At 55.3% G+C, this 12,454-nt stretch overlaps 1 protein-coding gene across 1 annotated transcript; it reads right to left on the bottom strand.

The window, feature by feature from the left end:
• Nucleotides 1–616: 616 nt before the first annotated feature.
• On the bottom strand, nt 617–12,211 carry TNFAIP8L1 (TNF alpha induced protein 8 like 1). Its single transcript, XM_028159461.2, has 2 exons — nt 12,087–12,211; nt 617–3,076 (listed from the first exon to the last, which is right to left on the bottom strand). Exon 2 carries the CDS (start codon nt 3,069–3,071, stop codon nt 2,511–2,513), a length of 561 nt encoding a protein of 186 aa, XP_028015262.1. The 5' UTR covers nt 3,072–3,076; nt 12,087–12,211; the 3' UTR covers nt 617–2,510.
• Between the last annotated feature and the right edge of the window lie 243 nt (nt 12,212–12,454).

A 12,454-nucleotide genomic window follows, 5' to 3' on the forward strand; every position in this document is an offset into this window, starting at 1 on the left:
TAAAGATTAAAAAACAAAATGAACAAACTCATAGATACAGAGAACAAACTGAAGGCTGCCAGATGGGAGGAGGTGGGAGGCCAGGTAAAAAAGGTGAAGGGATTAAGAAACACAAATTGCCAGTTATAGTAGTCACAGGGGTATAAAATACAGCCTGGGGAATATAGTCATAATATTGTAATAACTGTGTATGGTGCCAGGTGAGTACTAGACTTATCGGAGTGATCACTCTACAAGGTACATAAGTGTCTAACTACTATGCAGTACACCTGAAACTAATATAATATTGTATGTCAACTGGAATCGAAAAAATATTTTTTAAAGATTTTTTTTCCCTTCCAATCCTCACGGAGGACATGCCTATTGATTGGGAAGAAAGGAGGGAGGGCGGGACGTGAATGTGAGAGAGAAACATAGATCAGTTGCCTCCCGTATGCTCCCCAACCAGAGACCAAACCCACAACCTAGGCATGTGCCTGACCCAGAATTGAACCCACAACCCTTCAGTGCATGGGATGATGTCCCAACCAACTGAGCCACACCAGCCAGGGAGGGCTCAAGAAAAATTGTTTTTTAAAAGGCAAAAACCCCAAGGAGAAAACTCAGCACCAAGCAATTCAAGTCAGTTTCACATAATGACATGTGCTTTTATTTAAATTGTTCTGTAGTGCTCTTTGGTTTTTCAAAATTAAATCCCAAACTTATAAAGAGTCAAGAGGCAGAACAGCCCATCAAGGAACAAGTACAAGCATTATGCATATTGATAAATTCAGCAGAGCTGAGGGCAAAGAATTTCATCTGGGGCTTCTCAGGAATGCACGTTTGCTCTTGAATATGAAGATCTGTCTCTTGACTGGAGAGATAAGTGGGGAAGTTGGCCTTAGAGCGGTGACGTAGGAGGTAGGAATAGCTGACTCTCAGGTGAAAGGCTTTGGCTTCTTCAAGGAAGCAGAAACCAAACCACAGAAAGGCTGACCTGAATCTGGGGGCATAATCTTATCAGCCAGCACCACAGGCCAGGGAGAGGCAAAAGGGAGAGGTGGAGACTGTAGCAAAGCAGAGAGGGGCAACCTCTACGCAGCTTCACCAGCAGGCAGTTCAGGCTTAGCCGGGTTTTTGAGAGAGACTCCAAATCTAGATTGGCACGTGCAATTCCCTTTTTAAATGTTGTCCACTGATTTCAGATGGCTCAAACACGGGATGGGGCAAGCAAACCCATCTTCTCACCAAATGCGGCCTGCAGGCTTCCTGTTTGCAACCTTTGCCCCGAACGAACTAGACCGAGCTCCGTGATCTGTCACAGATCATTCCCCCTCTCCCTTGGCACCCAGAACAACCTTCCTGGCATGGCGGGACCTGTAGCCCTGTTTTGCAATCTATGCCCCCTTCTGACAAAATTTGCAAATGCGCTCCCACACCCCACCTATCTGTCAACGCCCCGAGTTGAAAATCACTGCATCTTGTGGGTGTCCCCAAGGCCAAGATTTGGGAGCTTTGCTTTCAGAGGTCTGAAAAACATTTGTCAGTGTGTTTTTCAAACATGAAATGATCGTTGGACAATGCATGCCTCTCAGATGTCTTTTTCCTGGTGCCCGGCATGGAGAAGGCACTCTGTCCCCTCCACGTGGGAGTCAGAGCTGAGATCCCGAGCAAATCGAGGTGTCCTCACCCACACACCAGCGCCCGGCAGCCCTCTTCATGGCTCCCTGTGCCCACTCCCTGGGCTGGGCGGCTGGAAGGAGACTTGTTTCCTCTCAGTCATGGAGGCCAGAAGTCTGAGGTCCAGGCTTCCGCCAGGCGGCTCCTTCTCAAGGCTGTCCCAAGCCTCCCTCCCAGCGCTGCGGGTTGCTGGCCATCCTTGGTGTTCCTCACATTGCAGCACATCCCTCAATGTCTGCCCCACCTTCACATGGCATTCTCCTCTTGTTCAAATGTCTCCCTTTTAGAAGTGTCCCGGTCACACTGGGTTAGGGGCCCACTGTGCGCCACTGTGATCTCATCTCAACCAATTATGTCAGCAGCGACCCTGTTTTCCAAATTTGGGTCACACTCGGAAGTCCTGGGGGTTAGAACTTACACAAAGCGGGGGAGACTGCTCACCCCATTACTTCCTTCCAGTTCAGTGTGACTCCTTTCTGAAGGGATTAAAAAGCCCGGGTTACAACATGCAGTAGGCAGCACCAGCTGTCAGATGGCATCCAGTGACTGAGGGGTGCCATCGGTCATCACATTCAGGACAGGTGGACCTGAGCAGAGCGCGGTCTCGAGGTGCGTGAGGAGGCCACTGGCCTCGCAGGCTGTGCCCGTTTCCACGCTGAGTTCCTCTCCAGAGAGATGAGGTGGGAGAGGTGACAAGGGTCCATAAAACTGCTGCTTTAAACGGTTCAGCAACCTCTGAAAGGGGGCAGGCCACCTGTCCGGGGAGTTTGGCTAGAACCAGACCGGGGATAAAGGTCATAAAATAGGATAAACCCACCCCCCCAGGCCCCAGCAGGAGAGCTGGAGACGGGTCATATGCTGTCCTCGTCCAGCATCCTGGTGAGCCCCTCGCAGATGCGGCGCAGGTGGGAGCAGTAGGGCTCGGCCGGCCCGTAGAGCACGGCCAGGAAATCGCAGTTGGCAAAGTGGCCGAAGACGTGGTTGATGCGGCCGTGGGACTTGGCGGTCAGGTGCGGGCCCACGGCCTGGTGCAGCAGATCCCGGCACTCGAGGAGGGCGGTGGCCAGCACACGCCGGTCGAAGGTGAAGTCCACCTGGTGGAAGCTGACGGCCGTCATGGCCAGGCGGCGCGCCCTCTGGCGGAAGCGCTGCAGCAGCGCCAGCTCCTCCCCGGCCAGCTGGCCGCTGCGGAGCAGGAGGCCCAGCTTCACTGCCACCTTGATGAGGTTCTTGAGCACCTTCTGGGCCTCCTTGCGGCTGCGGGTGAACTCCTTGGTGGCGCGGTACAGCTCGTCCAGCACTTCGCTGCTCGTGTCGTCGATGAACACGGCCACTGTCGCCTTGGACGCCACCTTGCTCAGGAGCTTCTTCTGGGCCTGCAGGGCCAGGCTCTTGGTGCTGAAGGTGTCCATTAGCCCTGCCGAGGACAGACGGACCAGCATCAGTTCCCGCGGCCCCCGGGCCCCGCCCCTTTCCTGGTGGCCTCCTATACGTCCCGCAATGCCCTGGCCCCTCAGCACCTGCCTCTCCCCTGGTAGACTCATCCCTCAGCTCAGCCTGGATACCACCTCCTCCAGAAAACTATCCGGACCGTCAAACCGAGGGGGGCACCTCCTCTGGGCCACACATGCCCCAGGCACCCCCATCCCTGCTCTGCTCCCCCGGCTTTGCTTCCCCACTGGTCTGCCCCGCCCCAGGCCACAGTGGGGGCAAAAGGCCTGATTCCTTACCCGCTGTGTCCTTGGAGATCCAGAAACATCTGCCGAATGAGTAAGAGGAACCCGAGACCCACCCCCAGCCTTCATCCGCTGCCCCAGGCCCTGGTCAGAATCCACCCCCACCCTGGCCCCAGGCTGGCCAGACCAGGAATGTCCTGTGGGCTCCCACTCACACCCAAGGGCTCCTACAAAGCCTGCCTTTGTGGGAGCTCAGACCCCGGGAGAAGGCCAACCCTCCCTCAGCCGCCCTCGCAGAGGTTAGGGCGCGCACAGGGATTCCTGGAGCAGCCTTCCCTGCCCCCCACACCAGTCACCAGACCGCGGGGCGACACAGGCCGGGGCCACAGCGAGGGTACCACTGACTCAGCACCGTGTGGCAGGCCCTGCGCGGGCACATGTGCCCGTTTTGTCATTCCACCGGGTATTGGGCAGGTTGCCCATTCTGCAAAAGAAAGCACAGAGGCTGAGCCACTTCCCCAGGCCACACAGGAACACAGGGCTCCCCAGCGCCCTGCTCGTCAGCCCCTCCACCTTTCCCAGCTGACACCGCAAGTCACCCCGAGTCCTGGCGTGTCGGGGCTGTCCCCCATGACAAAACCAGCCCTCTGACCACTGGGTCAAGAGACATAACTGCCGATGCCTCAGTCTCCCCACTTATAAAATGGGGAAGAACTAACTCTGCCGGAGCAGAAGCTCGTGGCCAAGCCCAATGCCCACCAGACTGTGCCTGTCCCCTGGGCAAGAGGCTGGACCTCGAAGCCATCCAGCCACCTGGATGCGAAGGCCTCTGTAACAGCAGCAGCGTCAGGCTGGCCACTGGGCACAAGTCCCCATGCCCTCCCCCCAGTTTCTCTAGAACATTCTATTCCATTCCCTTTACTCTTCCTATAAACTGCTGCTCATCCTTCAGGTCTCAGCAGCACTGTCACCCGCTCCTGGAACCCTTCCCAGAGGCCCCAGGCTGGGCCAGGTGCCCCTTGGCTCCCACGTCGCCCTGGGCATCCTCCGCTGTGGCCCCGAGACCTTGGTGGCCATGTCCGCCTCGCTGACCCAATGGCACGTGCAGGGGCTGTTCACGCCGCGTCTCCAGGGGCCAGCCCAGGGCCTGGTACTACAGAGCAGTGGCCCATGTTTGTTGACTGTATGAGGGAAAGGATGTCTGCAAACATTGGAATGAGATTGTACTCCCAAGGCCTGGGTCTAATCTCCCCAGTTTACAGATGGGCAAACTGAGGCTCAGAGAGGAACTTCCTCTGAGTCCAGGGATGAGGCCCAGGCTCTGGACCCCAAGGGCCCTGGAGCCCAGTTCCTTCTGCCTATTTTGGTTGCTGTGTGAGCCCAGGCAGGGCTCTGCCCTCCTCTGGCCTTGACCTTCCCATCTGTAGGTCCTGGGGTGAGGCGTGCTGGTTCTAGAGGAGAGTTGGGCCTATTGACAGTCTTTAGAAAGGGCCTGGGCCACCACAGCACCCCCTCCCCAAGCCAGAAAGAAAAGGGGTGGGAGTGGAGGCAACTACAGCCTCCCTCCCCAGCCTCCACACTTCTAGCCCCTCCAGCTAGTCCCCAGATCCCTGGGCCAGCCCGGCTGCACGCCCACCCCTCCTCCCGGCCCATTGTTCTGCCAGAAACACTGCAAACAGCTGGGAGCAGGTCATGGCCTTCCTTCCTGCCTGCTGTGCTCACAGGTCCCAGAACAAGCCAGGAGATGGCCAGGCTGTGCCACGCCAGCCCTTCTGAGTCAGGGTCTTTCCAGGAACTGCCCAGAAGTTCAGGGACCAGATGGCTAGTGTCCCTGGCCCCTGCCCACCAAATGCCATAACCCCACTATCATTACAGCCAAAAAAGCCCACTCACGTTTTAGAGCCGTGGTTCTCAACCTTTCTAAGGCCGCGACCCTTTAATACAGTTCCTCATGTTGTGGTGACCCCAACCATAAAATTATTTTCGTTGCTGCTTCATAACTATAATTTTGCTACTGTTATGAATCGTACTGTAAATATCTGTGTTTTCCGATGGTCTTAGGCTCTACAGCAGCGGTTCTCAACCTGTGGGTCGAGACTGTAGAGCCTAAGACCATCGGAAAACAATTTTATGTGAGAAATGTGAGAGAGATACACCGATTGGTTGCCTCCTGCACATGCCCTGACTGGGGGCTGGGTATCGAACCTCTCACACACACATCTCTCTCTCTCTCTCTTTCCTTCCTTCCTTCCTTCCTTCCTTCCTTCCTTCCTTCCTTCCTTCCTTCCTTCTTTCCTTCCTCCTCACTTCCTCCTACCTCCTTACCTCCCTTCTACTCTCTCTAAAAATCAATGGAATAGCGTGGCTCAGTGGTTGAACGTTGACCTATGAACTAGGAGGTCATGGTTCAATTCCCGGCCAGGGCACATGTCCTGGTTGTGTGCTCTGTCCCCAGTGCGGGAGGTGCAGGAGGCAGCCGATCAATGATTCTCTCTCATCATTGATGTTCCTATCTCTCTCTCCCTCTACCTTCTTCTCTGAAATCAATAAAAAAATATATTTTTTAAAAATCAATGGAAAAAATATCCTTGGGTGAGAATTAACAACAAAAGACAGTATCCAGTGCTGGTGAGGCTGTGGAGACACTGGAACCCTCAAACGTACAGATGGTATGAAAATGGAAAACAGTGCAGCTGCTGTGGAAATCAGTATTGGCAGTTCCGCAAACACAGTTACTGCATGACCCAGCAATTCCACTCACAAACATCGACTCCCCCAAAATGGAGACACACGTCCACACAGAAACTCATACGCGCATGTTCAGAGCAGCACAATTCATGTACCCAAAAGTGAAAACCCCAATGCCATCAACAGATGAGTAAACAAAATGTGGCCCACACAGTGGAATGTCGCTCAGCCACGAAAAGGGGTGACGCGCTGACGCCCACTACAGTGTGGATGGGCCTTGAGCACAGGGTGCTCAGTGAGAAGCCAGACCCCAAAGGCCACACAGTGTGATTCCATTCATGTGGAATGTCCAGGACCGGCACATCCACAGGGACAGGAAGAGGCTGCCAGGGGCTGGAGGGAGGTGAGGACTGACTGCTGATGGAGATAGGGCTTCTTTTAGGGGTGGTGGAATGTTCTGGAATTTGAATACTTTGAAATTCTCTGAGTTTATATCTCATCAAGCGGAGCACTTACTATTAAGAGTATATACCCATATCTCTATGCCCCTCACTATATATTTTATAGCTCATTTTTTATAATGCTAAATGAATTTAAAAATGGGATTTGGCCCAAACTTTAATACAAACAGAAAGTAAGATAATGCCATAAGATTTTTAAATCACTTTCACATTGACAGGCACTCAGTAGGTACTCAGGACAGGTCTGTTTGTTTTTTTAATTGATTTTAGAGAAAGAGAAAAAGGGAGAGGGAGATTTGTTGTTCTACTTATTTGTGCATTATTGATTGATTCTTGTATGTGCCCTGACTGGGGATCGAAGGTGAAACCTTGGCGTATTGGGATGACTTTCTTTTTTTTAAATATATTTTATTGATTTTTTTACAGAGAGGAAGGGAGAGGGAGAGAGAGTTAGAAACATCGATGAGAGAGAAACATCGGTCAGCTGCCTCCTGCACACCCTCTACTGGGCATGTGCCCGCAACCAAGGTACATACCCTTGACTGGAATCGAACCTGGGACCCTTGAGTCCACAGGCCAACACTCTATCCACTGAGCCAAACCGGTTAGGGCTTGGGATGACTTTCTAACCAACTGAGTTGCCTGGCCAGGGTGAGACATGTTAGATTAAAAAGAATTTCCCTCCTTAAAAGCTCGAGCTCACTGCACTCAAGGATGGAGCAAATCTATCAGAGGTTTGCCCATATGGTGAACATCCTATATAATAAAAGGCTAATATGCAAATAGACTGAATGGCGGAACAACTGGTCTCTATGACATGCACTGACCACCTGGGGGCAGGCACTCAACACAGGAGCTGCCCCCTGGTGGTCAGTGCACTCCCACAGGGGAGTGCCGCTCAGCCAGAAGCCCTGAGCTGGGCTCACGGCTGGTGAGTGCAGCAGTGGTCTAAGCCAGCAGGTGGACATCCCTCTGAGGGGTCCCAGACTGCAAGAGGGCGCAGGCCGGGCTGAGGGACCCTGCCTCCCTAGTGCATGAATGTCATGTACCTGGCCTCTAGTCCTATATAATAAAAGCCTAATATGTTAAGTGTCCGTTCATTCAACCGATCGCTATGACGCTCACTGACCACCAGGGGGCAGACACTCCAGTAGGTTAGTTTGCTGTTGAGGTCTGGCCAATTGGGACTGGGTGAGACAGGCTGGACATGCCCTGGATCCCTCCTGCGGTCCCTCCCTAGCCCCAATCGTGCACCAACTGTGGGGTCCCTCGGCCTGGCCTGCGCCCTCTTGCAATCCGGGACCCCTCGGGAGATGTCCACCTGCTGGCTTAGGTCCATGCACTGGGCCTCTAGTATAGTTATAAATGCCTATCGAAAAAAAACCACCCCCACTCATCAGCTTATGTTTTTGGCAGGACATTAGGAAGTGGAGGCCAAGGGCTGCCCTGAGCATGGCTGGACACCTAGTGTCCCTGGTCCCTGCCCCCAAACACTAGAACATCCTGCTATTATCAGAAGCAAAAAAAAAAAAATAGAAGTTTTCCAAATTTCCAAAATGGCCCCCTAAGAGATGTCGCCCACACTGGAAGGAGGTGCCAGAAATCAATGAACATGGAAATAAACAGGGTAATTTCAGGGCCACGGGGGCAGGGAGGGAAGTGACAGGGACAGGCAGGTGACATGGGCTGGGGTTGCTGGGAAGGCCTTTCTGAGGTGGCGCCCCTGGGGCTGGGACTGAAAGGACAAGGTCTGGGGGAAGGTGAGCCGGGCAGAGGGAGCAGCCCGTACAGCGGTCCTGGGGCAGGACCTGTCCGCTGTGAGAGGAACAGCAAGGCCACAGGCCGTTCACAACCCCTCACAGGCCACAGTGGCTACAGACAAGACCCATGCCCCAGGGGCAGCTCTCCCTTCTGTGAACTGGGTGTCCAGACCCCCAATGGCTCTGTTGACTCCTACCCTGCCACCCACACTCTTCCCCAAAACAATGGAGCCTGGTCCACGCTTCGGACTTTTGCTCTCTGCCAACCCCATTTCAGGTTTTGGACTCCAACCTTTGTCCCCATTCCCATTTTGGACACGCCAACTCCCACTATTCCTGGGAGTCACTCCCCATCCCCCTCCTCTCCTCCCCCAGGCAACCACAGAGCCACTTCTTGCCTCTGGATCGGCCTGTCCTGGGCATTCCACACAAAGGGAATCACACGCTGTGCGGCCTTGTGTGTCCGGCTTCTCTCTCTGAGCACCATGTGGTCCAGGTCCATCCACACTGTAGTGAGTGTCAGTGAGTGCTTCCCTCCTTTTTATGGCTGAATAATATTCCACACCTTATTTCTAATATAATGTAATTAACCACAAGTTCATAGTCTGTCATTTTTAATAAATGGCAAAACTGAAAATACAGCAAGGGGCTCTCATGAGCTGGGGTGAGACTGCTCCAGCATGCCACCGGCCATGGGCAGCCTGCCCCCACCACATGAATTCTTCATGCCCCACACAAAGGGTGTCAATAATTGATGCACCCGCTTGGCAGGTCCACACCAGCCACTCCTTCTCTCCTCTCTGTCCTGGCTGCAATGGCCAAGGATGGCCTCAGGGGGCCCCCGCCTCTGCCCACTGTGCAATAGACCTTGCTCCCACACAACATCAGGTACCCACTACATGGAGCCCTTTAGTAACCATTGCTCACACTGCTCAGTCAGTGCTCATTTTAAATATGGCCAAAGGGAAAGGGGAATCGGCCTGTCTGAGGTTGGGGAGACACCAGTGGTTATCAAACTGGGTTTCCTAGAGCCCTTGGGGGCCACCCCAAGGACAAGCAGGGTCTGGCCACCTGCCAGGCTGCAGGGAAAGCCAGGACACTTTCAACTGTGGTCAGATTTCTACCGAGGAAGAGTTGGGGGGCCAAACAGGAATGTTGGAAGAGTACTGCCAAAACCCATGCGAGGAAGCACAGGACCGGCGGGGGCTAGGCTGGGCAAAATATGTTTAACAGCAAGTGGAGGCTTCAGGGCCACGTGGCAGGAAAGTGGATGCAGCCCCTAAATGAGTTCTGGATTTGCACCTTTCTCACCTACCCAAGGGCTCATCCCTGGTCCCGGGCATCCCATGCTGTCCTCCCTGAAGCAGCCACCAGAGGGCGCCAGTAAACACCTAAGTGGGGCCCCAGCCCTCCTTTGCTCACTTCCCTCCAGGCTATCCACCTCCTCTATCATCTCCCTGCCCTCACCTCCTCCTCCTTCTTCTTCTGCTCTTCTTCCTCCTCCTCCTCTTCCTTCTCTTCCCCCTCTTCTCCATTCCCCTCCCCCTCCTCCTCCTCTTCTAGCTCACTCTGCCCAACAGGCTTCCTCCCTGTTACTCCACACACCAGGCAAGGTCCTGCCCTAGGGCCATTGCTGGGTCTGTGCCCTGGGCCAGGAATGCCCTTCCCCCCAGGTCTCCACGTAGCTGTTTCTTCCTTGTCGTTCAAGGCTTAGATCAAATGCTGCCTCCTCAGGAGGCCGTCTCAGAACCCCCATTTAAACTAACTTCCCCATCCACCTGACTCCCCATTATCTTCATGCAGTTACTACTAAGTGTAATGATTTTCTGGCTGAAAAGTACATGTCTTCCAACCCTGAAGCTTGGCTCACAGTAGGTGCTCAGAATCAGTTTGTTGAATGAATAAATGACCTCTCAGAGGGTCATAGAGATCTCATTCGTGGACCCCACTGTTCAGCCAGGAAAACTGAGACCAGAGACAGAGTTATCCCAAGGTTACATAGTAGCACAGCACGAGCCCCTCTGGAGGGGGGCTTCCCCGGGTGGATGCTCCCAACCTCCACCATCGCACTGGACGTAAGGGGAAACTGAGGCCTGGAGGACAAGGCCTTAGAAGCTCTCAAGGACTCAGCCTGTGGTCCCTCCATGAAAGCTCAGGGGGGTGGGATTCCAGGGGGGGTCGTCTCACGGAGGGGTGTAGAGGCATCCCGAAGGAGGTGGGTATGCTGTGGGCCTGCGCCGGTCCTGCCACCTCTGGGCCCCCCCACCTCTCGGTGTATAATACCTGGGGCCGAACCCAGACAAGCATGAGTTATTACTCAGCATCTGCCTCTAAGTGTGGCTGCTTCCATGCCAACAGCTGGTTTTTCCCAGGCACCGTCGTGTGGCCCCATTTGACAGACAGAGACACTGAGGCCCCCTAAATCCACCTCATTAGACCACCAAGCAACCAAAAGGTCCCTTACCTGCCCAGGCCTCAGAGGAGGAAATTGAGGCTCAGGGCCTCAGACACACCCAAGGCTACACAGCAGGAGGCAGCAGGAGGGGACACAACAGCATGGGGCCTCAAATCTACACCTGCCTAATTTCTTCTCTTAGGGACCCCCTGCCCTGCTCCCCATCAGAATGGGATTCAAGACCCCCATGGGCCGGGGCACTCACCTACCGCCGGTGTCCCAGGCCACGGAGCCTGCCAAGTGGGAGAAGGCAGCCCAGGTGTCTGTGTGGCTGGGGCTACAGCTCTTTGTTATGGTTTCCATAGGTACGGCGTCCCTGCCCTCCTCCGCCCTCCCAGCGGCCCAGCCCTTGGCCCAGCCCATCTAGGCAACTTGTTATGTTTTAAAATTGACTTTGTGGACCTGGCAAGGCGGTGGAGGAAACAGCGGTACACAGGCCCTGAGGCAAGACGATGCCTGGGTGTGAACGTGGAGGCTGTGCGCCGGGACAGTTACAGAGAGGGAAAGTGGGAGGGTATGAGGGCCAGGAGAAATGCCTCTTTACTCCATTTTGGAGGGGGAAACTGAGGCCCAGAGAAGGGAAGGGAACTGCCTGAGGACCTGAAGGAGACTCACATTCCTGCATTTAATCCTGGAAGCAGCACTGAGCCCCAGGAGTTATGTTCCTTCCATTATACAGACAGGAAACTGAGGCTGGGAGAACGGAATCATCTGTGAGTGGCAGAGTGGGAACGCAGGTTTGTCAAATTCCAAGATCTGAACTCCCTCACCACTTGCACAACTGCTCTCACCCATCTGCAGCCCCTCAGGGCCTTCACCTCCTTCAGCTGGGCTGAGACATACTCAGGAGGTAACCATGGAGACCTGTTTACACCTGGGGCTGCCCCGCCTCCAGGAGGGGCCCCAGAATAGAGGAGGTAGTGAAGCCCGCAGATCTGGGTCAGCTCACCTGCCAGTTACCCCAGCGGGTGACAGTCCCAGTTCACAGCTGGCAAAACTGAGGCCAAGGCTTCAGGCCACTGGGGAGCTCCTAGGTGGCCAGTGTAGTGGGCCTGGCCTTGGCTCTCCCAACAGCCTGGAATCTGGCCCCGGCACCTGGCGCCAGGTGAAAGGAGTAGAGTCCATCAGAGTCCCCATGGGGGTTAGTGGGGGGCTCTCTGGTGCCAGAGCACCGCCCCATGCCAGTGGGGGCAGTTCAGACCCACTGCCTTCTCCTAACACATGTAGCAAAAGAGGGTCAGAGACCGAGGGAAAGCAAGAGCGAGAGGGAAACTCCGGCAGGAACACAGGCCGACGGGGAAGCCGGGTTTGCAGGGGCACGACGTGGCGGGAGAGACGGAGGGCGGCCAGGTAGCCCCCGAACTACGCCCCGGCATCGCTCTCTCACCTGCTCTTCGGGGCCCGTCGTGGATCCGACAGCCGGGATCCGGTCCCACCGCCTCCGAGGGGCCGAAGCGCCCGCCGCGGAACTCGCGCTTGTTAACTCAGCGGGTGGGGCGCGAAGCTCTTGCCCTCCGGTCGCCAGGCCCCTCGTGGGCCCCGCCCCCGCCCTGCCCCGCCCCCGCCCTGCCCCGCCCTCTCGGAGGGGGTTGGGCCAAGGACACGGACTCAGCCAATAGCAGTGCGGGCGGCGTACAAAAAAGCCAATAGAAGCAGGTCACCGCCGCGGGAGGGGCGGGGCTAGAGGCGGGGCCAGGCGGCTCGGGGGATTCCTCCGGAATCGCGAAACCGGCCGGATGCTGGGGGCGCCGCGGC

Source organism: Eptesicus fuscus, chromosome 6, assembly GCF_027574615.1.
Source record: "Eptesicus fuscus isolate TK198812 chromosome 6, DD_ASM_mEF_20220401, whole genome shotgun sequence".
NCBI lineage: Eukaryota > Metazoa > Chordata > Mammalia > Chiroptera > Vespertilionidae > Eptesicus > Eptesicus fuscus.